This window comes from Moschus berezovskii, chromosome X, assembly GCF_049115385.1.
Source record: "Moschus berezovskii isolate FMDL1 chromosome X, NW_MosBer_1.0, whole genome shotgun sequence".
NCBI classification, from domain to species: Eukaryota; Metazoa; Chordata; class Mammalia; order Artiodactyla; family Moschidae; genus Moschus; species Moschus berezovskii.
The window spans coordinates 123,314,097-123,341,857 of NC_142488.1; the positions used below are offsets into that span (position 1 = coordinate 123,314,097).

The window sequence follows — 27,761 nt, forward strand, 5'->3', positions numbered from 1 at the left end:
ATGTCTCCTGCATTGGCAGGTGGATTCTTTACCACTGCGCCACCTGGGAAGCCCATGGTATATCTGTGCTGTCCAATATAGCAGCCACTGGCAACATGCATTTTTTAAAATTTAAGTCATTTATAATTAAATAAGATTAAATCATCAGTTTCTCAGTCTGACTGACCACATTTAAGTATTTATTAGTCACATGCAGTAAGCTGAGTCTCTACTGGACATCACAGATATAGAATGTTTCTATCATGGCAGAAAAGTTCTATTGGACAGCACTGTTCTAGATAGCTCTTTAAACTAACATGAAAATCAAAAGACCTAATTCAACAAAGAAGTCATCTACAAATGAGCTAACCAATTGATAAAGTAAACAAATATTAAGCCCTGGTGGCTCTCAGATGGTCAAGAATCTGCTTGCAATGCAGGAGATACAGGAGACCCGGGTTCAATTCCCGGGTTGGGAAGATCCCCTGAAGAAGGAAATGGCAACCCACTCCAGTATTCTTGCCTGGAGAATTCCATGGACAGAGGACCCTGGCAGGCTACAGTCCATGGGATCACAAGAGTTGGACATGACTGAGCGACTAACACTTTCACTCCCTAAGTATAAAAGGAATTTCTAACATAAGTGGTAGGAAAGCTATGTTGCAGGCTGTCTGTACATACTTTAATGAATTAAACAAAATTAATGTAGAAGTTTCAGAACTGTACTTCCCAGCAATATGAAAAGAATTTGTACCATTAATAGAGGTGTTTCATTTGGTTATTCACTACAAATATTTTATTCATTGAGGGTATACAGTATATAAGACAATGTATTTAGTATTCAAAAGATATAAAAACCAAATATTCAGTCTTAGAGTCAAATACAGAAAGTTTTAGGTACAGTTCTAATACCTATTTTGATTTTTCTTTTACCATAAATTATTGACTATAATTCCATGGACTAATTTCTCCATGAGAAAACACATTAACTCCTATTCTCAGATGCTGATCTTTCCTAATAAATATTTTAAGGGGTTTTTGAAAGCAATAAAAGCACATTCATTATGATTTAAAAAAAAGGGTAATTTAAGTAGTGTACTTGCATATATAAACTCCAGGAACTGACAGCATTAGATCATTTGCAAAACAGTTACTAAAACTTGTATCAATGTAACTTCACCTAACTATGGTAGAATCTGAGAGAAGAAAAAGGGGAGGGGGAGAGTTTTACAGGCAAAAATCTGGATAACTCTCCCTGTGAAGACAGACAAGTCAATTAAAGACATATTCTAATCTTAACACTATAGCAAATGTAACATCAGAAAAGACCACCTACTTTCTTTAAACATTTAATCTGAGAACTCTTAAGACACAATTTCATTAAAGCTATTAGAATTACTTGTATGTACCAAAAATTAAAATGAAAAATCATAACCAAATGTTTCAATCATCCTGGTACATACTATATCATATATGTAAAATACACAATATTCTGTCATTTAAAATAAAAACAAAAATCATTAGCACTATAATAACACTACATTGTTAAATATCTATAAAGAAATTACTTAATTGATTCCATTATCAGGCCAACATGTCTAGCTTTCTACATGGCATATCTGTCTGTCCTAAATATGAAATCATTTAGTATAAAATTTCAGGGGACTTAAACTTCTGAAAGTAAAAAAATAAGTGACAAATTTAAAAGGCAATAAACTGGAAAAATATCTTCTGTACTTATGACAAAGGACTAGTATCTTTATGATCTGATAAGCTCATAAAAGATTAAGAACCCAACAGAAAAATATGATCAAAATAAAATATGATCAAAAAATTCATAGAACATAAATAGTTAAATATACTTTGAGAAAATTTGACTTCTCTAGAGTCAAAGTGTAAATTAAGTGATATATCATTTTCACCTATCAAAATAGCAATCTTTAGTTATGAAAAGCTACAATAAATCCAACAAGAAATGTGTCAGAAATACAAACATAAAAGAAACCCCACAAATATACTGAGATAAATGATGCTTCTGGATGAACCGGATCAAGATTAGAATGGTATCAGTTCTTGCTAACCTTATTTAATGAAATGTTGAAAAGACAGAACATAAGTTGATTCCCCAGTTTTCTGGAACAATAAATGTATAATACTATCTTTTTAAAAAAGGCATCAAAATATACCATAAAGCAACAGTACTTAAAAACACTGGCGTAGGAATAGACACATATCAGCAGAAGAGAAAGCTAGGTTGAAAACAAACCCATATGGATATGGGAAATCAGAGTATGATAATGGTGGCATTTCAAATGAGTTGGGAGAGACATAATGGCATGAATGGCTACCTATTTTCTAAAAACTGAGATTCCTATTCTCATACCATATGAAAAAATTAGCTGCTGCTGCTGCTGCTGCTAAGTCGCTTCAGTCGTGTCCGACTCTGTGCGACCCCACAGACGGCAGCCCACTAGGTTCCCCTGTCCCTGGGATTCTCCAGGCAAGAACACTGGAGTAGGTTGCCATTTCCTTCTCCAATGCATGAAAGTGAAACGTGAAAGTGAAGTCGCTCAGTCGTGTCCGACTCTTAGTGACCCCACGGACTGCAGCCTACCAGGCTCCTCCATCCATGGGATTTTCCAGGCAAGAGTACTGGAGTGGGGTGCCACTGCCTTCTCCTGAAAAAATTAGAGATGGAGCCAAAAATCTAGTAAAATAACAAACTATAAATGTAATAGAAAAAAATAGAAGAGAATTTTGGGATTAGGACACCTAAGAAGTCATTTAGTAGCAGGGAATTAATATCTATACTTTACAGAGAGCACTTCAAATCAATTTTGAAAAGATAAACCTTGAAAGAAAAACATGTAAAAGATAGAACTAACAGCTCACAGAAGAAATATAAATGACCAAAAAAATGGGCAGAAGCACAACCTTATTAGTGATAAGAGAAATGGAAATTAAATGAGATAATCAGATGGGTAAAAGTTACAAGGCTGATAATATCCAGCAGAGGTATAGGGAACTGGACACTCTCATACAATGTTGGTACATATTATAGTACTTATTTCCAATGTTAAATGCATAGACTCTCACCTGCTATCCCCATTTCTATGATTTTATCCTATAGAATCACTTGCCTAAGTACATAAGCACAAATGTATAAGGAAGATAAATGCAGTTTTATTTGTATGTGGAAAAAATAGATATAGGTGAGTTTTTAAAACACTTTGTTTGTATTTATTTGGTTGCACTGGGTCTTAGTTGTAGAATGTGGGATCTAGTTCCCTCACCAGGGATCAAACCTGGGGCCCTTGCATTGGGAGCGCAGAGTCTCAACCACTGGAGCATCAGGGAAGTCCCAAGGTGATTTTTTAAAGTAGAGAAATCTAGAAGTAAACTACAGTTCTATTTATTCTATGGAATATAACACAATAATTAAAAAGAATGAGGTTGATCTGTATGCAGAGAAGGGTGTCTGACATATCACAGAAAGAAAAAAAGCAAGTTGCACAACATCACCTATATATATATATATACTATGATGCCATTGTATTACAAATAGTGCATATATGGATACATATGTAAGACTGTATGTATGTAAGAAAGGCTCTGAGAAGATACACAAACCATTATTAGTAGTTACTCATAGAGTGTGATTCTGGGGTGAAGAGGGGACTTTCTGAATTACTTTAATAGTACTATTGTACTATTGACATTTTTTTTAACAACGGGCAGTATACTACCTTTGTATTTAAAAGAATTCATATCATATAATGTGGCAAAAGGAGGGGGTAATGTCAGCCACTTATGATGGGAATATAATCCAGCACAATCTTTCTAGAAAGCAGCAAAGCAGTGTGGATTGAGAACCTTAAAAAGATTAAACCTTTTGGCCCCAGCAATATTATTTTGGAGAATTTATTCTGAAAATTATTTGCATGTGAAAATGTGAGTAGGAAGCTAGTCACCGCACCTTTGTTGGAATTTTTCATGGTTGCTTACTGGTTTTTTCCTATTCAAAACTGTGAAAATATTTTAACATTACTACTCTGCACTCCCAGCTCTTGTCCTAATTTTCTTGCTTCCCTTTCTTCATATTCGCTCCCTCCCTTCTCAAGGTACTACTGTTAAGGTTTCTTTTCTCAATCTCAAGGGTAGAGAGCTTGGTTTTGAATCCTGGATCTGTTGTCACAGACTTTGTGTCCTTGGACCTGAGACCTACCTCAGAGGGTTCTTGAATTAAGAGTTAAGGTACTTAATCTAGAACAGGGCCTGGCACATAAGGCATTCTCAATAAATGTCAGTTGTTATTTTCTATGCATATGCAAATCCAAGCATACTGCTCTACATCTTGCCCTTTTCCATTTAATATATAAATGCAAATACCCAAAATATAAGACCTAACATTTGAGTTTTTACTATACCAGATGTGCTATGCCGTTTACATGCATTATTTCATTTGAGTCTCGAAACAGCCCCATGAGGTTATATCAGTCATCATCCCCATCCCCCATTTTACAGATAAGAAAAGTAAATTCAGAAAAGTTAAAATTATTTTGCCCAAGATCACAAAGCTAGGGAAGAGCAGAGCTGCAACAGACACATGTCAGTGAGTGACTATATGCTCTAGAAGTATTAATACCGACTATCAGGGAAATAAGCATTTTCATATGCTCCTGCAAGGTAGAAAACTGAAAGCTATACATATGCTTATGTATGCATATTAGTGCTCTTAATGGGCACAAAAAAAAACTGATCCTAGATGTTGCCTTCAGCGAAAAAATTTGAAAACTGAGAAACAAGGACAAGAATGACAGGAAAGCTGCCTTTCCAGTACTTAGTAAATCTACTCTATGCACCTAAACTTAAAAGGTTTTTAAAGACCTTGATACCACATTAAGATCTCCCTAAATTTCCATTTAATAAAAGTAATGAAGATTGGAAATTGCCATCATCCTGGGTGATTTCACTGTCCACATGGACAATCCAAGCAACAGGTAGTCATTCAGTTCCTTAATCTTCACTAACATCCTCCACCAACCACCTAATCCCTATAATCACACCCAGATCCCGCATAATCACCTAAAAGGGTTCTATCTCTGAAATCACTGCCTCATACCGTGGGACGACAGATCACTGCTCTGTAGTAGTTTCATTCTCATTGTTCTTCAATCTTACCAGGACCTCCAGTCTTATTACTTCCTTTCAGCTTATTTCTCTCTAGCAAATATTCTAAACTTCCTATCCTTTCACTTCTTTGTTGAACTCACTTGGAAAAAATCCTGATTCTGAATGAACTAACTAGCCATTTTCTCTGTGCTACACCCAGGATCCCGAATAGATGGAGGAAATGTCACACAACCTGACGGCATCATTTTATAAATTCAGGGTTACTAACCTCAACTGCTCCAATAAAGTCTGGAAACTACACTTCTTTAGGTAAACTTTCTCCCCTGGTATTCACAACTAGTATTTCAAAACTCTCTCCTTCAACTTCCAACCCTCACCCATCTCCCTACACTTTCCCTCACAGAGAAAACAGACCTAATAGGAACCACCTGTCTTCCTTCTCTCCTATTACAGTGGAAAGGTTCTCCATATCATAGGGCAACTGTTCCACCTGTGCACTCAATTCTCCTTCTTGTACCTTCAATCTCTTCTTGTCCATTGAATCCTTTCGTGTAAGCATTAATAACTAATCCCCCTCCCCACAAAGGCCAACTAAGTGAAAGAAACCAATCTGAAAAGGCTACATATTGTATGATTCCAAGTATATAACATTCTGGAAAAGGCAAAAGTATGGAAGATGGTACAGAGATTCTCAAATTTAATATTTCAAAACACAGTTCATGTTATATCAACCTAACATAACAGACTGACTTATATAGTATTTATCACTTTTAGTATTAGCAAAGTAGGTACTGAGCCACAGATGGCAAATGATGAATAAACTGCCAAAGGTATCAATTCCTCTTTGCTCTATAGACGAGTGCTGTACAGTTCTCAAAGACAGGCTCTGAAATACAATCCTATAACCTCCCACCATAAATTACAATCATAAAGTAGAACATATGTTTCCTATTAGAATAATGAAATAAGTGGAAGTTCTGTTTCTGACAAAGCACCCAATATCTAATAAATTCAAGCTAGATAAATGTGATAAAAGTCTAAGTTCAAGGAACAGAAATTTCCATATTTTTAAATTGCAAAGTTATGCTCTCAAGTTCTACAATATGAGTATATACACACACTACATATGTCACTAATACAGGCCCAATATGCTATCAAAGTATACACCGAACCCAAATTTCAAATCAATTGTATCATAAGTTTGAATTGTAGTATTCCTGCCAGTTATATTAAAATAAAAGTCCTCTCAAAAAGTATGAATTTAGATCTTCCTCATTAAAAAGTTTCTCAAAGCAAAACAGTGGTTAACATTATTTCACTTTGTGTAGTCTGCAGTGACTTATTTCCACCACTAGATGGTACTATCAGCTTCAGAAACTGAGGGAATAAAAGGGGCGACGTCTATATGATTCATTGTTGCCCCCCTTAAATACCCTGCCCCAGTATGCTGATACACTTGGATTTGTCAGATCATTAAGTCTCAATACTTGGTTTACTACCTATGCTCACTAAAATTCTGAAGAGAATCAAATAAATACATTGTTAAAATCTGAAGCAATGAAAGGTGAGAAAACTTACTCTTAACCTTTCACTAAAGGTTTTTCAACTCAATTCCAGAATTAAATGAAAAAACTGAAGAAAAACACTATGAAGTTTATCAGTTGCACTTTATCAATTAAAAAACAATCTGTTCTTATATTTGTCCAATATGTTTATCTTAATGATAAGTTTTTGCTAAAGATAATCTTTAACCAGCACTTCTAAAGTATTTAGATTAATCTGGTCCTAAAGGGAAAACAATACTATTTTGTATTATAAAACCAAGACCTAAGAAATCAAAAAGGGCCACAAATTTTAATGTGCTAACACTGATAATTAGGTAAGTCTTTATAAAAGAGACAACTTCCTAAAACAACAGGCTCAAATCATTCTTAATTCTAAGCAACATGCTCTCAGAAGCTAACAAAAACTTGAAAGATCTCTAATCTAAATGGAAGGTTAGAACAATCTCAGATTAAATCTGAGCTTTTCATATTGCTAGTAAGAGTATCAAAACCATCTGTATGAGAAATTTGAAACAAGTCAGAATTCAGTTTCAGAACTTTCCCATACCTTTTAAAGACCAACTATACAGCTTGGCTAACTATATATAAACATGACTGTCCTGGGTTTGTACAAATTTAAGTGGAAACAAACCATAAAATAATTTTAAAGCTTTGTATTTTAAAATTGATTACTTCTTATGAACATATCTGTATTAAGGGGGGTGAAAGTACTGCAATGTGAATAAAAATTCAACAGAAAGATTGTTTATCACAAAATGTACCAGTATTTCTAGTCCACGTTTTCTTTATCTGACAGTAGCAAGGACTCTATAATTATTACCTTTACAATCCACTAACATAGTTACCTGAACACAGAAACCCGTAACCACTAGCATCATTTCCCCCTAAAGATAAATACATTCTCCGTGTACTCTTTACAGGAATTTTAAGGTAAAAGTTTTCTTTAAAAATTCAGAACTTTTTCACTATTAGTTTAATGTAGACTTTTCACATTAGTTTATCCAAATGCTTTTCTTTTTTTCCCACTGTTCTGGTTCATTCATAACTTGAGCAATTTTTATAGTGCCTTAACTTAATTAAAAATGAACAAATGTGTTCTCTATACTTAAATATCTTCATTATAAATCTTAATAATAGGAATAAAAATTCATTTGCAGATATAATAGAACTGCTCTCAAAAGGCTTTGAACCTCTGTAGAAAATGGGTTAAGTATTCTTTTAAAAAAAAAACTGTAGTTGATTTACAATGTTGTGAAAAATATGGAATGCTTCATGAATTTGCATGTCATACTTGCACAGGGGTCATGCTTATCTGTATTGTCCCAATTTTAGTATACGTGCTGCTAAAGCAAGCACCCAAGTGCTTTTCTTAATTCTTCAAATAGCATTCAATTTTAAGACACCTCTTGTGGTGAAAATTAGTATAGTATAATTCGCTCATATTTTACTCAAATTTCCTCCTGAAATTAAAAAGTGGCTGAATGACGTACCTTCAGAATTATGTGCAGTTTTCTTGTGTTTTCGACAATAAACCCTACAAAAAATGAAAAAATTAAAAATTACCAACAAACCAACTCATTTTTCAAATTAAGAATGAGCAGTATACTTCACCCCATTCATTAGATTCCAAAAACCTTATCATTAAACTTTCTATGCCATTTCTCGAAGCAGTCAGTTACCTACCAAAAACGCCCTTTACAATGGATGATGAGATGCTTGGAATCAGGCAAAAGTGTTTTACAAAGGCCTAAAGAAAGTATGACTTTTAAAAAAGCTAAGAGAAGTTAAATAATTACATGTATATTCCTTGTGAAGGTTTCTCTCGTATTTGAGCTTTATCATGCAATGCACAGTGGTAGTGGTATGTCCTGTGACAAGTTTTCACATCACAACCAATTGTTGCTCCGGGACAATGGCACAAAGAACACATCTACAGCAAAACAATAAAATATTATTATTAGTGTGTGGTTTTGCAACAGCTATGATATCAGGTTAGAGGCATAACAAATCTCTGTCAAGGAAAAGAAACTGGTTATTGAAAAGTTCTGTAACTAATATTATTTTTCTCACCTAGAAATAATTCAAATAAAATCCTACTGGGAGTATTTTTTCCCATGTTAAACAATGACAAAATTAATGGAATATTATTGATGTCTATTGTTCTATTGTGGTCAAGAGAAAATCTGAAATGTTGCAGGAATGTAAACTGTAGACCTTTTCACAATCCAGATCTTCCTGGAAATGAGTAACTGGGGAAAATGGCTCATACCAGAAAAAACTGTCCTTCACATTTCCACTTATCAGTGAGAATTTTTAGAAAAGAAATCTCACATACCATTTGGGAACCTGAAAATCAATTTCAAGTGAGGGAGGGAAAAAAGATAAAATAATTAGGTAAATTTTTAAATCCCTCAAGCCCTAAAAATATTGTCATAAACTGATTGTGAAAACATGCTCATCTATTTTAATTTAATCTGTTACTTACCTCTCACATTATGATTTCAAGCAAATAGATAAAACAGATGCTTTCAACATATTTTAATATAATTTACCTCTGACTTTACTGGATAATTCATATTGTTTAACTAGCTCATATCTAAATTTAGAAAAAAATTCTTTAAGTGCATAACGATGACTGTTAGTGGTTTTGATTAACATATCATAGTATACTGTACTATGGTGGTGGTTTAGTCGCTAAGTCATGTCCAACTCTTGCGACCCCGTTGACTGTAGCCTGGCAGGCTCCTCTGTCCTTGGGATTCTCCAGGCAGGAATACTGGAGTGGGTTGCCATTTCCTTCTCCAGGGGATCTTCCCTACCCAGGACTCAAACCCTGGTCTCCTGCATTGTAGGCAGATTCTTTACCAACTGAGCTACAAGGGAGGCCCATACTAAGTGGACTTTTAATGAGGTTCTCTCCTAAGCTATAACTGCCATGCCAAAATAAATTCATAGTAAGGTAAATCTTAAAAACTTTTCACTTGTTTCTTGGTAGGGATGCCTCATTGGGAACTGTTCTCATTCCTCTTTACTTGGCCCCTAAGCAGTTTTGATGTACCAAGAGGCTAATGTAAATTCTAATAAAATACCTTCTATTTCTCTAAGCAAGTCAAACACTCAACCTTTCATTCAAGCTATCACTTAAAAAAGACTCCTATATAAGTCAGAAACAGAAACATTCTCAATATAGGTACTTCCCAGAAAACACGAGGGCCAGTGCCCATTATTAATGCTAAAGAAATATACCACTTCCTTAAATAAATACAGAAACTTCAAAGCAATACTGTAAAAAGAAACACAGTGCCAAATTATCAAGCAGGGAAAGTTGTTAAATCCTTTTGGGTGGCTTATAAATTGTTAAGGACATGGAACATTTGTACTCACCTTACTTATGAGGTTCTATTATTTTAGTAAATTATACTTCTAATTAAAAAAACATAGACTATAGAAATTGCAGAAAACACAAAAGAGCACAAAGAAAATTAAAAAATCATTCATACCAACCACGTGTAGACACCATTACGGTGTTGCAATGCTTATGTAAAAGCATTTTTCTGTCATTCTATACATATTATTTTGTCACCTGGTTTTTAACTTAATAAATTGAACATTACCACTACTTCACTAAGAACTGTAGTGCAAGTAGCTCATTTCAAAATTACACTGAAAATGGGTTTGCACAGGTACATTTTGAAAATATTGAATGCAATGAGCAAGCAAAAATGAAAGGAGAGGTACTGTTAAAAATCCTGTACCAGCTCAGCACTGGCACACATATAGTGAGATGGGCACTTTGAGATACTGCTGGAAATTGGTATACTCTCTGGACAGCGACTTGTCTTATTTATCACAGAGCTTATTAAAAGTTTATATACTCTCTGATCCAATAATTTTCCTTCTATTAACCTAGTCTACAAAACAAATCAGACTTAATTTATATGCAATCACATTCACTGAGGAATTATTTAGAATAACTCCAAATGTAAAACCACCTGTGGAAAACAGCCATTGAAAAATGTTTAAATAAGTTATAGTACAACCATATGTAGGAACGTTCTTTACTCTTTTCAAAAACATTTTAATGGCATGGGAAAAGGTTTATGCATAATATTAAGTGAAAAAAAAGGACACAAAGTTAGGTATGCAAATTTGACCCCAATTATGTATATAACTTTATTCTTTGAAAATAGGTGAAAGTAAACATAGTGAAATGCTGAGTGGCTATCTCTAATTGGTTTTCTGTCTCATAATTTCCTATATTTTCTGGTTTTTCTACAATGGGAAAATTACTTTCATATATGAAAAACTATTTTAAAACCATTGGGAATACTCCAGCAAATGATTTCAATCCCCATCTCTCAGTTTATTGAGAATGTGAAGGAAACCAAATACCAAAATATATCAAAATGTGTTTGGTTGGTTATAAATTCAAATCTGCCTAAAGTATAACCAGTTAACTATAGCAACTCAGGACAAATAAATTTTTTGAGTGGGAAAAAGCTTATTCTCATTTTTATTTTGTCAGTGTCTCTCAAGAAAGAAAGGAAAGAGGAAGATATACCAACGAAAATGTTTTCAGAGAGGAAGCTTCTTCTCAAGGTTAGAAGTAGGAATTTTTCTTAATTAGAATTTATAGGAAAAAGAAAGAATTTACAAGACTTTATGCAGCATTCATATGCCAGCAGGTATTTCTGCTTGTAAATACATTCTGGGAAGGTACGATGAAAATACCAAAATATTATCCATAATAAAACTAAAGATGAAATGTAAATCTGCTTATGTACCTGTGAATACGGAATGGGAATACTACTGTTATGTTCAAGACATCATTGCTATATTGCAACCCCTGAAATAATATTTGAACTCCTATGGGACTTAAGATAGAGTATTCATTTTGGCTCTTACCATTTTACTTCTTTGTATGACTAATTATCTTTGTGAATGTACAGATTTTATCCACCGATTGCTTCTAGACCCAGTTTTTTGAAAGATAAACACTGTGACTACCATGTAGTACTCAAAAAGCATTTTGATTTTAAGCTTACTATGTTACTGAAAATTTTAAAAACATATACCATATTTTTTTTCATTCATGTTTTTAACATCTGCAGACTTGACATAATTATCTTCAAGTATGGCTAAAAAATATTTTAAAAGTCTGATTTGAAAAGGTAAAACTGAGAACAATCCAGTTGAAGGGGCAGAGAATGAGCAGAGAGAATGAGGAAGAGATAAAAAGACAATTAAAGACATAAAAATCCCAATTAAAGTTTGGAAACTAGACAGGTAGCTAGTATATTTTTCTTTTAAAAAATATTATGGAAAATAAAGAAGACTTCTACTGGGAAAAAAAAAAGTTGAATAATAGGAAAATAACCCCTGCCCTGACACAGCAAGGCACTAGCTGGTTGGACCAGAGTCATGTTATCCTGTGTTCCTCTTCACACAAAACATTTATTTGCCCTTCAATCAGTTATAGGCTCTATTGGGCCCTAATCAGAGGAGTGTTAACCTGCCATTTAACATCATGTTTGCACTGTAGTCAGAGTGCTCTCAAATGTTGAGAAATGAAAGTTAACCTGATGGGAACACATTTTTCAAGGACAATGGTGGACTTCTTCCTCCTTGAAAAAAGGTCTTTTCCCACATATCAAATATTCTGTTGAAGGCCAACTTCCTGTCTTCAGGATAGGTATAATGTCAATTCTCAGCTTATCCTGCCTATACCCTGATTTCAAGTTCTTTATATAGAGGTGATAATTTCTTTGTTGTTAATGATTTTTCTTTTACTTTTACCCCTCTATTCAGTTTGCTATCTAGTAGACCTAACAAATTCAACAATTTGTCTTCCAAAATAGGAAGATTAGAAAACAAGACTCAACAGATGTTTGCATAACATAGTATCTTTTTAAAAAATTTTAATAAAAATTACATATAGGATATAGAGCATGTTTTAATGTATATATATACATGGTGAAATAATTACTATAGTTGAGCTAATTAACATACCCATGTCTCCAATATAGTTGCCATTTTTTGGTGCATTGGTATAAGCCCCAGAAGTCTGCTGTCAGCAAATTTCCAGGATACCACAGAGTATCATTAACTATGGTCATCATGTTGTACAACAGATCTCTAGACTTAATCATCCTACATAAGTGCAACTTTGTACCTTTTGACAAACATCTCCCATTTCCCCAACTCCTCCTGCCCCTGGTAACCAGGGTTCTACTCTCTGGGAAGCTATATTAAGTTGGGCCACACAAGCAGAGTCTCAAGGAGCTAACCCACAAACAAAAGAGGAAGGGAGTCATGCATGAGAGGAGATGAACAGAACTGAAACGACTATGACTTAGCTAAAGTCCTGCAGGAGCCCGAGGTTGGAACTTATCTGCTCCTCAGTCAACTGATCGAGGCCAGGACTGAAATTCACTCTACAGAAGGAAGAAGTCTTAAGTAATAAAAGGACAAATACTGCTTTGTTAGTAGCTATGGGGAAAACTCAGGGGAAAACTCAATTAAGACCACAGAGACAAGGCAAAACAAATGAGATGCCAACTTCTAGGACAGGTAGAAAGAAAAGGCTCTTGAAGAAAGTTCTAAGACTCAGTTTGCCCAGCTCAGCTGCTGTGTATCTACTATGTATGTCAGTAACTGACCACAAGTGTATAGGTATAAATTCTCACAGCCAAGTAGGTACTACTCTCAAGACACTTGTTCCAAGAAAACTGCTACAAATGTACAGAGAATGCAAGAGAGTTCCAAAAGAAAAGTCTGTAAGGAAAAAAACTACCAAAAGCACTTGGAATTGGGACTAGGGTACCTAAGATATTTTCACAGGAGAGATGAGACAAAAATTAAGTGAGAGCAGTTTACCTCACACTGGTGTTTGTCACTTTGTATTTTATTTTTAATAACAGAAAACACTACCTCTAGTTATTAATAATAAAATAATTAGGTCTAAATGGAAAGCTAGAAAGCAAAACTGAACTGTTAAAGTTTGTCTAAGTCATTTAAAAAATGACTTGATAGATTAGGACCTTAAATTCTCCAAGTGCTTCTAAAAAACAGGGCCACTGAAAAGGACTTTACTAGAGTGACAGACTAAATCTAAGCAGTTACTGAATAAATAATTTCAGAAGTCTTTTAGAAATCAGAGGGCAAGGAACTAGTAAGTAAGCCTATCAAGCTCTTACTTAACCTAGTCTCCTGACCTTGCTCTCAATATCACATACTCCAACTCTATCCAACTTTATGAATCATCCTTATGAGGAACATAAATTCTCTTATTGGAGCTTTTGAAATTTGTTTTACTTATCTGAAAGATTCAGATTCAGAGTTTTTCAGAGCTCAGATCTTTATGTTTACGCTCTTCTAAGATGCAGGTCTTACAGGCTGAGGGTACTCTAAAGTGCCATACTGCTTGCTACATTTAATCTGTGAACACCAAAAATCCATGCTCAAATAAGACATCCCCCCCAAATCAGACATAGATTATTTTATATTATTGGTTGGGTTATCTTCCATTATCACAAATAATTACATAATGACATAAATTTATAGTATTCTCAGTTGCAAAGAAGTATTAAATGAAGGCAAAGGAGAAAAACATTTGAAGTTTTAAAAAATTAATTTATTCAGTAATAGCCAAAGACCTGATTTTCTCCATTATTAGACTTGAAGTTTCTCTTTGGCCTCACATTTATTCTCTTTAATCACCTCCAAAGTAAAACAAAGTTCTTTTTTTAAAAAAAATAAATGACAGGTAAAATATCTGTGCACATTTAATCTGCATGCCATAATCTGAGCTTTGAAAACAATTCACAGTTATATGAATACCTTCATGCTGCATGTACACTTACACAGATGACAATGAAGCCAGGGAAATCTTCAGGAAAAAATTTACCTGTTTTCCCCCCAAAATACTCTAAAGCAAGCCCAATTCGGCCCATCACCTGTCTTCACAAAGAAAGTTTTACTGGAACACAGTCGCACTCACTTCTTTGGGTACTGTCTATAACTGCAACTGAAACAATATGGCTAGCAAAACCTTAAATATTAATTATCTAATCCTTTATACAAAGTGCGCCAACCCCTGTCTTAAGGCAATGATCCATAACTGAGTGCTCATCAAGTCATTTTGGAACCTTTTTCAACCCACCCACCCTCCTTTCTGATTGCTGGTTAAGTATCCCTGATCTAAGGATTTAGTAGCACCATTAAGTCACTGGGCATTTTGTGATTCTTTGTATGTAGTAAGCAGTGGTAACATTCTATACACTTTGGGTGCTTCATTTTACCCTTCAGTTCAGTTCAGTTCAGTTCAGTTGCTCAGTCGTGTCCAACTCTTTGCGACCCCATGAATCACAGCACACCAGGCCTCCCTGTCCATCACCAACTCCCGGATTTCACTCAAACTCACCTCCATCGAGTCGGTGATGCCATCCAGCCATCTCATTCTCTGGCATCCCCTTCTCCTCCTGCCCCCAATCCCTCCCAGCATCAGTCTTTTCCAGTGAGTCAACTCTTTGCATGAGGTGGCCAAAGTATTGGAGCTTCAGCTTTAGCATCAGTCCTTCCAATGAACACCCAGGACCCTTACTGAATGCCAAATAAGCCACATACTCTAAACAGCACTGGAGGTGATATATGTATAATGGTGGCTGATTTGCATTGTTGTATGACAGAAACCAACACAACATTGTAAAGCAATTTTCTTCCAATTAAAAAATAAATTTAAAAAATAGCACTGGCATTTACTATATACTTGTCAAAAGTACTTCCTCCTCCTTGAAACTCTTCCCTCTATGAGTTCTACAGTATCATTTTCCCTGTGGAACACACTTCAAATGTCACTCTCTCTGAAGTCTTCTGATTTCTCAGGTAGAGTTAATTATGGTCCTCTCTCCCAGATCCCCCATGGCATTCTTTACATTCAAAGGCTAAAGTACATTTACTCATTATCGCATACAAAGTGTCTAACATTGTGCTTGGTACAAAGTAGATGCTCAATTAAGTATCTGATAAATGGACAGACAGATGATTTCTAGACTCTAGATAGAGGCCTTGATGAATATAATGCCTAAGGAAAAGAACAAAAATTAAACACCCTACTGGGAGAATGAAGGTTGAAGAAACATGGAAATGTCCTTGTTTGAGGCATACACAGCTCTTCACCATCCTGAACAAATAAGCAACCTGATCTTTCCTTCTAGATTTCTCTCAGTCCTCTTCAAACAGCTAGAATTGCAAACAACACTAAAACACTGATTAACCAAAATAGAGGAATTTTATGCCTATACTCTTATCTCCGTGGTCAATTTACACCTAGCCCATTATTAAAGCTTCACGCTATTGTCCCATTGAAGCCCTTCCCTCCTCCAAATTCAGCCAACAATTAAGGAGTGCCCACTTACGAGAGTACAATTGAGCACAAATGAGATGTCAAGCACCGTGCTAAGTGTTTTCCATGCATTCCCCAGCCCCCACCCCCACTTAATCCTATGCTTGGCAAAAAGAATACAGTCTGTACTCTCCCAGAGCTCACAACACAGTGGAGAAGAAAGGCTTGAGCACGTGTAACAAATACAATGCAGGGTATTAAACCCTATGTCAAAGAGGAAGCTTGAGTTGGACTCAAAAACCGAAATTCTGAGAGGCAGCTAGATTAATAACGTCAGTACATGCACAGCAGTGGGGGACAAGTGGAGGATATTCAGGAAACAGCTAGAATGAGATAGGGGATGAGATAAACAATGGAAATGGTGGGTTAAGTTATGACTTCTGAAGGGTAGATATTCTACAGACAGAAAGGAATCAGTAAAGGTTTGGAGTTAGGGAGTGAGTGATATTAGATTATAAAGGTAGAGATCAAGTAATTACCAGCAGTCTGCTGGAAGGATGGAAAGAGGAAGACTGGATACAGGGTTGCAATAAGAAAGAAGGCTGAGACATCCCAGAAATAGAATCGATGTGAGTGATATGGAAGAAGGAAGGTAAAGGATTCAGAAACAGAATCAGGTTTCAGGGCAGGGAGATGATGAACAGTGGAACAGACAGGTTGAGTTTAAGATGCCTGCAGGACATCTAGGTACAGCAGACAAGTATGCTACCATCATTGTATTTCATTTCCCACAGTGTATATCACTTGTCTCCTGAAAAATCCTGCTTTACCCTTCCCTTCTTACCTGAGTTGAAATTCCTGTCTAATGTTTAAAGACCCTGCAATCATCCCACCTTTCTCAATTCTAATCTATTACTGCCAGTCTCAATAGCCTATTCTCGTATAGTTAACCTATTTCAAGGACTCATACTTTTTTCCCTTTTAAATCTTACCATCTCTGGGATGTAGTCTTAGCTACCTAAATTGGTATGACTCCTCCCACACAAAATAAAAAGGTGTATCTATAAATTGTCATACTGCAGATTCATATATGCAAATCATATCTAAATTATGATCTCTCAAAACCAGATATCCTGTTTCTCTGGGGTGCCCAGCACTCAACTGGTAGTGAGTAAACAACAAAGTCAATATGTAGAATTGGTCTTTTTATTTTCAGAGGCTACTAAAAATATCTTGCAGGTAACAGAGACTCAGAATATTCTTAGATAGTATGTAGGTAGGATTTTTGTTCTAAAAACTAACAATGCTATGAACAGACTATATTAATAGCAGCCTGATAATGTCCTAAATTCAGTATTATTTCCATGTTTATTAGAAAACCGGGGTCAAGATGGGGAACACATGTACACCCGGGGCAGATTCATGTCAATGTATGGCAAAACCAATACAAATAATGTAAAGTAATTAGCCTCCAATTAAAATAAATAAATTAAAAAAAAGAAAACTATTAAGCTTTAATTTTAAAATGTGATTTTGGGTTAGGGAGCTTAAAAAACAGTCTAGAATAGCCTAGTGATTAAGAGTTCTGGCTTTGGCGTTAACTGGCCCTGGATTCAAATTCTAGCTCTGCCACTTACCAGCTATATGATCATAGTCAGGTTACTTCTCTGAGCCTCAGGTTCTTAATCTGTAAAGTGAGAATAAATACCTTCCTATCTCACAATATGACTGTGAGGATTAAAAAGGATCATGTATTTAAAGTACTTAGCCCAGTCCCTAGCACATACTAAATGTTCAATAAATGTTAGCTATCTCTGCTACTGAAAAAGAAAACAGGAAAAATATTCAGAGGATTTCTCAAGACGTGAGAAAAATTTAGTTTAAAAAGGAGAAAGTTTAGGAATGATCTGAGGATAGTCATCAAGTATATGAAGGACTTTTCATTCTTAACACAAGAAAAAAATACTTCCCTTAATGGAAAGAGACAGACCTAGAATAAATGACTCTAAATTAAATGAGATATTTGATTTATATAGAAGGACGAATTTCTCAATTGTGAAGAGTGTTATATAATACTGGTCCTGTTTCAGCCTGCTTGGGTAGAATCACAATTTCTTAATATATTTAAACATAAGATAGCCAAAAAAAAATCTGTTATATGGCTTGTAGGTAATCTTAACTAAGGGGAAGGAAAGTGAACTAAATGGCTTCTTAACCCCTTTTGGTCTTAAGAGTCCTTGATATATTCGACACAGTTACCAATTAAAATAGTTAATTATTTGATGTAGATATCTTTTTTTTGGGGGGGGGGTGGATTTTAGTTCCCTGTCCAGGGCTCGAACCTGGGCCCAGCAGTGAAAGTAAGTTCTGATTACTGGGCTGCCAGGGAATTCCCCATAGATACTCTTAACGATCTCACCACCTAGCTCCACTCATCAAGAGTATGTTCTTCAACATTCCTCCCAAGTGTCTCCTTAAACAAAACGAAAACAGCAACAATAACTCATAATTTTACTTGGAAATTTGCATTTCTTGGCTAGATAGCTGGAGAATAAGAGTAAATGGTACAGATGTTGTATCTCCACATATGGATTCAACAGGAAAACTAGAAACCATTCTGGAAAAAAAAATCTGTCTTAATTGCAAAAAGACTTTCAAATTATAAAAACCTTATATGCTGGCAAATGTCTTGATGTAAAAGAGATAAACATGTTCATGCAGAATGGCTTTTCTCTCCAATTCTTGTGGCTGACATGATAATCTTGGAAAGTGGACTATGGCAGCAAGAACACAGAAACTAGCCACCTGTACCCCCTTCTTTTTTGTGGCTTCCCATCCTCTCAAGACTCTGATGCACCTAGCCACCTATATGTTTACACCTTACATCCCAGCCTCTTCTCTTTATGGTTTTCTTTGGGGCAAGCATAATATACAGACTGGAACCTGCCTTAAAAGCACCTATGGACCAGCACTCTTGCTTTTCATTATTTTCAATGGGTATTGATCCACTTCTCACCTAGAAATTTAGATGAACAAGAGCCAGGGAAAACAAACTCACAAGATAAAATGCCTTAAAAAGTGAATTGTGCTTAGTTGCTCAGTTGTGTCTAACTCTTTGTGACCCCATAGACTGTAGTCCACCATACTCCTCTATCCATAGGAATTCTCCAATCAAGAATACTGGAGTGGGTTGCCATGCCTTCCTCCAGGGGATTCTGCCATATGGCAGGTGGATTCTTTACCATCTGAGCCACCAGGGAAGCCCAAAAAGTCAATTAGGGAAGCTGATTATCTAGTTTTCATATAGTTTACCTACTTACATGAAACTCTTCACTTTTTGTCTTTCTTTCTGATTTATGCTCTTTTAAGCTGAAACTGAAACTCCAATACTTTGGCCACCTCATGCAACGAGTTGACTCACTGGAAAAGACTCTGATGCTGGGAGGGATTGGGGGCGGGAGGAGACGGGGGCGACAGAGAATGAGATGGCTGGATGGCATCACCAGGTCGATGGACATGAGTTTGAGTGAACTCCGGGAGCTGGTGATGGACAGGGAGGCCTGGCGTGCTGTGATTCATGGGGACGCAAAGAGTCAGACGCGACTGAGCGACTGAACTGAACTGAACTGAACTGCTTAGATAAATCCACACAGGAAAAAAGAAGAAAATAAAAATCTGAAATTTTGGTTACTTGATAATATTTCATATAAAAATGATATAATGGAAGGGCCGAAACTAAGGGCAAAAAGGAGACTTAAAAATTATTTCAAAATTTAACATATAAATGCTACTCTAGTCCTAGGCCTTATGTAAATTATTTAAATTCTGACATTTTAAGAGAAGGAAAGGGAGCAAAATTATATACCTGGCTCAAAAGTTCTCTCCTTCTGCCACTATTACTCAAGGCTGGATGCCCACAGTCTCAAAATTTTGGCTACAAAACACCTTTCCTAAGGAACTTCCCAGGCAGTCCAGTGGCTAAGACTCCACTATATCACTGCCAAAGGAGTGGGTTCAATCCGTGGTTGGGGAGTGTCAGAAAAGAACAGAACAAAAAAAAAAAAAACCTTCCCTAAGGTAACTCTTTACATCTTTTATAGCACGTTTTAGTTATGCAACATCACTGTATAGCAAGCAGTGATACAGCATTATCCATTTATACTGCTGGTAAAAATACAAATAAGGTAATGACTTGTCTAAAGTTACATAATGTATCAGTGGCAGCTATTAACAAAACAGGCCTCATGAATTCTCAGCCCAGTAGGCTTTTCATTAGCCTACAACAATGTTAGCAGGATCTTATTATTACTTATGAACAATAACTACAACAGGGCTGCCATTTTTCAAGTCTTAACTATGTGCCAGGCACCATGCTAAGTCCTCTCTAGTTTCTTTTTAATTCTCACAATATCCCTGGGAGGCAGGGACTATCGTTATTTCCTTTAGGCAGGTGAAGAAAACATGGCATAGAGAAGTAAAGAACTTGTGCAGGGTCACCCAGCTAGTCAGTAAGAGAGGTGGGATTCAAATCCCAGTCTGTTACTATAGCTTGTGGTCTTAACCTCCAGTACTGTTCTACTCCCTAGATCAAGGAATAAGCTTAGTTATGTATAACTCACTAGGGCAAAAAAATTAACTCCCTACATCTTGCCATTAAAAATTAATCAAGACAATTTATAATAGTGAAATTTATACAAAGTTCTGATGTTTTCTGCACAAAGGGGAAATTTTCTCTAATTGAAATAAATTAAATCTCCACTGAATTTAGCAATACTGACAGATATATGTTACCACTTCTTACAAAAATAGGCATCACATTTGTTAGTAACACAGTAACATCAGGGACCAAAACTGCTTCTGTTCTGACTAGAGCAGCGGTAGAATAACAACAATGCTAACAAGTCAGGGTGTAGACACATTTTCCATGAATATTCATCATGCAAAGGAAAAAACAATGGGTGATAAGGGTTACAGTATAACTAGTTTCAAGTAAATAGTATTCTTTCTTCTTATCCAAATTGGTTTTTAAGGACTAGGCAATAAAAACATACTGCTTCAGTTCTCAAAACTCAGCAAGCACAGTAACATGAAGAAATCTAAAACCACAAAATGAAAAAAAGATCACATTTCTTTAAAATGGAGCATTCTATTGTTATCTGCAGTTCTGGGGATGGGAAAAAAAAAACATTGTCATGGTTAAGGTCTCACTGCAACAACAACAAAAATGTCTGACCTCTTGAATTCCCATTTCTGCCTATAGTGACTCTAGAGTTGAAGACTATCCTAAAAACAAATCTCAAATGTTCTCTTTGAACTTCTTCATAGTGCTTTTATTTTTAAACTATAGAAAACTGACTACTTTTCAAAATAGACTATTCCCGATATCAAAATGATAGCCCTCTTTCCCATCAGATTCTTTATGAAATATGAGATTACTCAGTGTCTAAGGACATAGATATATGTTCTGCCAAACCCATCTTTAAAATAATGAAATACTTGATAGTGAAGCTACTGAAGGCACATTTACAGATTCAATAAAGAGCTCAGAAGAGAAAAATAACCAGATAAGAAGAAATTGTTTCAATGTAAACTATAATGTATCAAATACTACCTGAGACAATACTACTTTTCCACCAGAATACAGTGTCTTGCCAAACTGGTTACTTGGGAGTGAAGACAACTGCAGGAACATTACCCTGGTGAAGTTTCAGAAAACTGTAAAATTCACCAAAAGTTAACCAAAGTCATAAATGCTGTGTTGTATAACTGAATCACAGTAGAATATGCTGTTCAGACACTGCTAATATTTTCTTGGTGAAAGGGTTCTGTCAACTTCATTTGTAATGATCACAACTACTTTATCATGGAAAGTAAAAACATTTCAGAATTTTAATTATGAATATAAACTTGAATGATGACTTTAACATGAAACATTCAAATTAAGCAAACTGCTTGTTTCTAAGTCAACACAGCCCCCAAGAAGATTTTAATACTTTTGGGGGAAAAAAAAGATAAATATACATATTGATTTACTCCTTTTTTGTTCATTGGCAGACAAATTAAAACTAACCTTGCAATTCGCTGATTTGGGGGAAAAAAATAAGACTGCAATTTAAAAAAAATTACACTCAGTTAATAAGGCAATACACTTTAAAATAAGCAATTTCCTTCTTAATGAGCTTAAAATAAGTTTTATTCTCAAAGAGGCAGAAATAGCAACTTACCAGCTTCGTGCCTCTTTTAATTTCCTTTTGGACATCTTCAATAGAAAATCCACCAAGACTTTCATTATCAGAGTGTGATGATACCAAAGCAGATGAGAAAAGCTATAAATTACATTTAAAAGAAATTAAGGTTCATATAAAACGAAATTACAGTGAAACATAATTTATAGTGAATAAGATGCTAAATTTAAAAGGAAACAGTAAAGTAAAAATGACACAACATTAGTGAGGAACCATTTCTTAGACGTTTAACTGGTTTTGCTGTTGTTTTGTTTAGTATTCAGGAATATTCATTGTTAAGATTCTCCTGGTTTCAGGGCTCTTGGTTGCTGCGAGCATACTTACCATGCACTTATGGTGTGCTGCCACCTTCTGGTTTTCAGATATTAGTAACTGTCCACATTCCTTGTCTCTATTTGACTTACAAAAGCCACATTTGCGCTGTCTTGTAGGCCCTTTTTTCTGTTCAACAGAGCTTGACATGATTTTTAAATTGCCTTTAGAATGCCACTTTATGCCTCAAGAAAAGCTACAGAGGATAAGAAGGGCAACAAAATGGTTAATTTGTTTTAAAAATCAATTTACACATTCATGTAAATTGTTTAATATTTGACGTAGGTTTTAATATATATAATTAAAAATAGCTACTTAGTGTAGACAAATGAACACTGAAACCTCTGTAATTTTAAAAAGTGTACTATCTGTGCATAAAGATAAATTAATGAAGTAACTGGGAAAAATCAAACTGCTCTCAAATTAAGGGACATGTGAAATAATTAGAACTACTTCTGCATGGATAAATAAAACATGAACAATGTGTGAAATTAAAATAGTCATCTGCTGACATAATTAATGAAAAACATTTTTCATGTATACCGGGGTGCCCCTTCAAGGAGACAAAGAATTATATATCTAAGAGCAGAGCAAAAACCACTGAGAACTACACAATATTCAGAGTGAACAGAACTCTTTAATTATACAATTCTGTAAAGTTCACATATTGATAATCCAACAAATGAGAAATAAATTTTATATAACCATGACTTTGGAACACTTATTTTTAAATTTTGAGTTCTTTTCAAGTTTAAAAAAATCATTTATACATCTTTATTAGTTTTTGCTATTGTATTCCTTCTGCAAGTAAAGGAAAACTTAAGTTTTACAGCAGTCTATTAAAAAACATAGACTTTAAGAACCAATCATTTATAAAAACAACTATGTTATCTGACTCTGAGATTTACTTCAAAAGTCTGCTTATTAAAGTTACAAACTGACAGCGGTGTTCTATATGCGGTAACTTTCATACTTAAATTAGTAATACTGTATAAAGGATGGGAAATTTTTCAGAATGAGCCTTCAATTTAGTCAAAATTATAATTATAGGTAGTATAGTCAAACAAAAAAGGGAAGAAAAGTTATAACATGGAAGGTTTCAGATTTAGATCATCAGTCTCAACATGGATTCTTCAGAAGAACAAAAACAAATGTAAAAAGTTATTTGAATTGTGCCGTTTTCCCAAATCAACAGAACTAAGCAGTTCAGGACCTAGGTTACCATGACACACATTACAATCAATAAAATCTCAAATTTTTATCTTAGAACTTACAAATTCTTTCCATTCTTTCATATATTTGAACCTTTTCATAAAATGCTGAAAAAATGGACTCACTAACACTACACGGTGGCTTTCTGAGGAGCACTTGTTCACCAACAGAACAGCAGCCGCTGGATGCCAGTAAGGTGGTAGCTGCAAACCATTCAGTGCGTCACAATATAAAAACACAAATACTGAAAACTGAACATAAAGTCACAAAGAAACAGGTCTTCTCATCAATTTATATCTAGGTTTTTCTGAGTAACGAAACTCCACAGGCCCTGACAGTCTCTGCATTGATGGGTTTAACAAACTCTTAATGCTATCAACAATTTTAAATACCTCCCTCTTTGAAATGGCATCGGATACTTCACAACAGTACTGTATTCACAGCACTGGCTATAAACTGTGAAACTGATTGAAAACAGGCAGCAAATACTTTTAGGATTAAAGAAAAAAAAAGAACATAACAGAGAAACAAAAGAAACAAAAGGGGAAGTGTGTTTGCATTTGCTCAGGCAAATATGTGTTCAGTTGCTTTATCAAGAATATAGCTGCCAACATCTTTAGAATTAAATATGCAAAACACCAAAATTCACAAATAGCACCAGAATTTGCTACTTGACTTCTAAATTAGCCTTCTTTACTACTGTGCAATGAACAGTAAACATTCTGAAAGCACTGTAATGCATTCAGCAATTTTTCCGGTCATCCTTGGCCAGTTGAAAGGATGGCACCACTACGAATCCAATCTACACGGACATCTTAATGTGTTTCTGTACAACCCCAGCATAAGCTATAAAATCAGCTTAAGATAAATTCCTAGATTAGAAAATTACTCTTTATTCTTAAAATTAATTCTGAAAATGGTATCCCCAAAATTCTACCCATACTGAATTCTACCTCTTTCCATTTATAAACAGATAAATGTCTCATCCTAATTTTGATATCACTTTACTAGATATCAAAGACCCCAAAATCTAAAAGAGAAAAAAAGGTACACTTTATTTTGCATTAAAAAATATTCTAGTGTATCTTTTCTATAATCAGTTTAAATATAATTTGTTAAGTGAACAGAAACGCACACAAAAGTGCACCAAACCAATTAAAAACTTTCCCCAACGTGCAATGACTAAATGGATTTTTCCACTAAAATTCAAATAATGCATCTATGCATATCTTGCTAATTTTTTTTTACAACCTCCTTGTAAAACATGAAGTGGAGAACATCATGGAAACAATGACTCCTAGCAAAAAATGTCTTTATCATAAAAATATAGATTTGTATCTAATGCTGTCACATTTGTGGTTTCTACTTAAGGAGAAAAAGGGCATTCCAAGGACCAATATTAAGTTCATAATGATCCATACAATACATGGCATTTTAGTTCTAGTCTAAAAGGTTTATCCGGGCATGCAGAGATCAAACTTTGATGCTTTCGCCAACAATGAAACCTTTTCCTTAAAAGAAATACAGTATTATGAATTATGTTATACAGCAGAAATAAATAGGCAAAGATACCAGCCTGAGAAACATTGTCTGAAAAAATAGAAAAGCCTGATTAGTTAGGCTGAAGCAATCAGTGCATTTCTGATTTTCCAAGATGCTGTAAAGCACGAAGGTGGCAATAACCTGAAACATCAAGGAAAGCCTTCAAGAACCAACTTGAGAGATCATTCAATGTCTGGTATCTAAAAGACCATTTTCATAGAAAAACAAAACAAAAACTGCAGTTCCGGAAGATCAAACAATTCAACACGCAAGCAAGTTGAAATATACAGATCAAAATATATATAAACATGATCCAAGAAGCAGTGTTTCTATCAGTTACACTGTAGAGAAATTAACGAGTAAGAGACGAACCGGAAGGGCACCTGAATTTGGTTGCACGATATTATTACATGCTTCGCACTATTTTATTCAAAAGGAAACTGAAGGAATTTTCCAGTTGTTTCAAACCCAAGGGTAGAGAAAGAATTTGAATTGTATGAAGAAGACCTGATATTACGCAGTAAGCCGATGAAAAGAAAAGGCATTTCAAAAATAAAGGATTTTTCAACTTCCACGCAGAATATCGAAACGAAGAAATTTCAAAAGAATGCCGAGCTGCTCGTCCATATAATAAAGGACGGTACACAGAACGTACCGGATCCTCTCCGTTATTTATTCCTCAACACAGACTAGACTCCAAGATCTCTCTCTAATCAAGCGCTAGATAAACTCGCAAAACTATCTTCCACTAAAACACTTTAGCAGGTTCCTTTCGGTCGTGAAGTCAGGCTCCCCTAATTGTCCTTTTCCCATCCTCCTGGATCCAGGAAAAGATTACCATACCACTTTCTTGAACACTCCTCCCCCCAGGAGTTCGCCCTCTAATAGTCTTCGTTTCGTATCTCAGTTTCACCCCCAATTCCCCCCACCCCGGAGTTTTTCCTCATTCCAAAAGGCTAACCTTCTTGTCATCCTAACAATTTTTCTTCTCACTCTTCCCAAACTGCGAGTCCCCCTCCTCCCCAAATATGTTCTAAGCGATGGGAAAGACTAAAAATTCCCTGTATTTTGTCCTCCTTAAATGTTGCGCCCCCTCCCCCGAAGTCTAGGCTTAAGCCTAACGTCTTCCTCCGCTCCTCCGCAGCACTTTTCTCAGCAGCCTCTGTGCCCAGCGCCTTCAATGAGTGGCGCTTCTGGGGTCCCTGACAATGAAGCGAGACCACCAAGAGTCCCCCTTAACAACGGGCAGGGGCGGCGGCCTGGCCACCGCCATCCTCCTTGTCTTTCCCCTCTGGGCAGAGAATGGGGGGCCCCAGGGTACCGTGGGGACTCACCGGCGGGGCCCAGAGGCGAAGGGAAGGGGAGAAGCGCCAATAAGGCGAAAGAGAAAGAAGTCGATCTCCGTTCTCCGGCAGCGCCTGGGAGCGGGGCTCTGTCGCCGGAGGTTGTTTCCTTTCATTCGAGGAGAGACGGGCTCGCGGAGCGCCCTTACGTCGCCCCCCTCGCACGCAACGACACTCTGAGCGTTAATACGTCTCGAGCGCGCCGCGGGCCCTGATTGGTCGCAGAGGGGACAGCTGAAGCCGCCCAGCCAGGACGCATGTGTAGAAGCCACCCCCAGGATGGAGCCGGGCAGCAGGCCCCACCTCCTGCTCGCGCGCGTACCTTCTATTCTCCGGTCCACCGCTCAGCCAAGTGTTTGGGGGCAGGATCCTAGGAGATGGAGAAAGAGATTCAAAGATATCACTGTGGGTTGGGCGGAGAAGGGACTGGGCTGGGACTAGAAACCGTTGGCCAGGGGCCCTGGGTAACCAGTTTTCAACAGTGATTCAAGTGGGTAGGCCTTATCCCTTGCACTTGTTCACTGAGGCCTTTTCACATCCATTATTTCATTGTACTCTCGTGGCATCTCTTTTAGGTCCTCCATTCTTTCGTTTTACTGCCAGGAAAAACTGAGAAGCTGGTAGTGGAGTCAGTCTGCCCGGATTTCAGTCTGTGGGCGAATCATGTTTCACCTCTGTGTCTTAAATTTGTGTGTATCTTTAAAATGGGGATAAAAATAGTAGCTCACGGGTTTATTGTGAGGTAGAAATGAGATAATGCCAGTAAACCGTGTATTAGCGTCCCTGAAGTATACCAGGCCCTGTATAAGTTCTGTGATTTTCACAATCAGAAAAGATAAGTGATTTTCTTCATAATTCGCACAGGTAAACCCAACACCTAAACTGAGCAATTTCCTCTTTAATGTTTTACGCCAGACTGCGTGGGTTTGAATCTCAGCTCCCCCACTTCTAGTTAAATGACCTTGAGCATGTTGTATTACCTGTGTTGAGCACGTTGTGTGTCCCTCACTTTCAAGACATCAAAAATGGACACAGTGGTATCCATCTCATAGGGTTGTTAAGAGAAATGGACTGATATATGTAAATC

At 36.1% G+C, this 27,761-nt stretch overlaps 1 protein-coding gene and 1 non-coding gene across 4 annotated transcripts in view; both read right to left on the reverse strand.

The window, feature by feature from the left end:
- PHF6 (PHD finger protein 6) overlaps positions 1–26,824 on the reverse strand; it is a 47,533-nt gene extending 20,709 nt beyond the window's left edge. For all 3 annotated transcript variants that reach the window (XM_055438621.2, XM_055438622.2, XM_088833651.1), the window contains exons 1-5: positions 26,666–26,824; positions 22,590–22,773; positions 22,245–22,346; positions 8,474–8,607; positions 8,168–8,211 (exon numbers count right to left, since the gene is read on the reverse strand). In XM_055438621.2, coding sequence (XP_055294596.1) covers positions 8,168–8,211; positions 8,474–8,607; positions 22,245–22,346; positions 22,590–22,727 — 418 coding nt within the window. In that variant the 5' untranslated portion in view covers positions 22,728–22,773; positions 26,666–26,824. The remainder of the gene's footprint in view (positions 1–8,167; positions 8,212–8,473; positions 8,608–22,244; positions 22,347–22,589; positions 22,774–26,665) is intronic.
- On the reverse strand, positions 7,932–8,033 carry LOC129535302 (U6 spliceosomal RNA). Its single transcript, XR_008681578.1, has one exon. It is a non-coding gene; the product is annotated as a U6 spliceosomal RNA (small nuclear RNA).
- Positions 26,825–27,761: the final 937 nt, after the last annotated feature.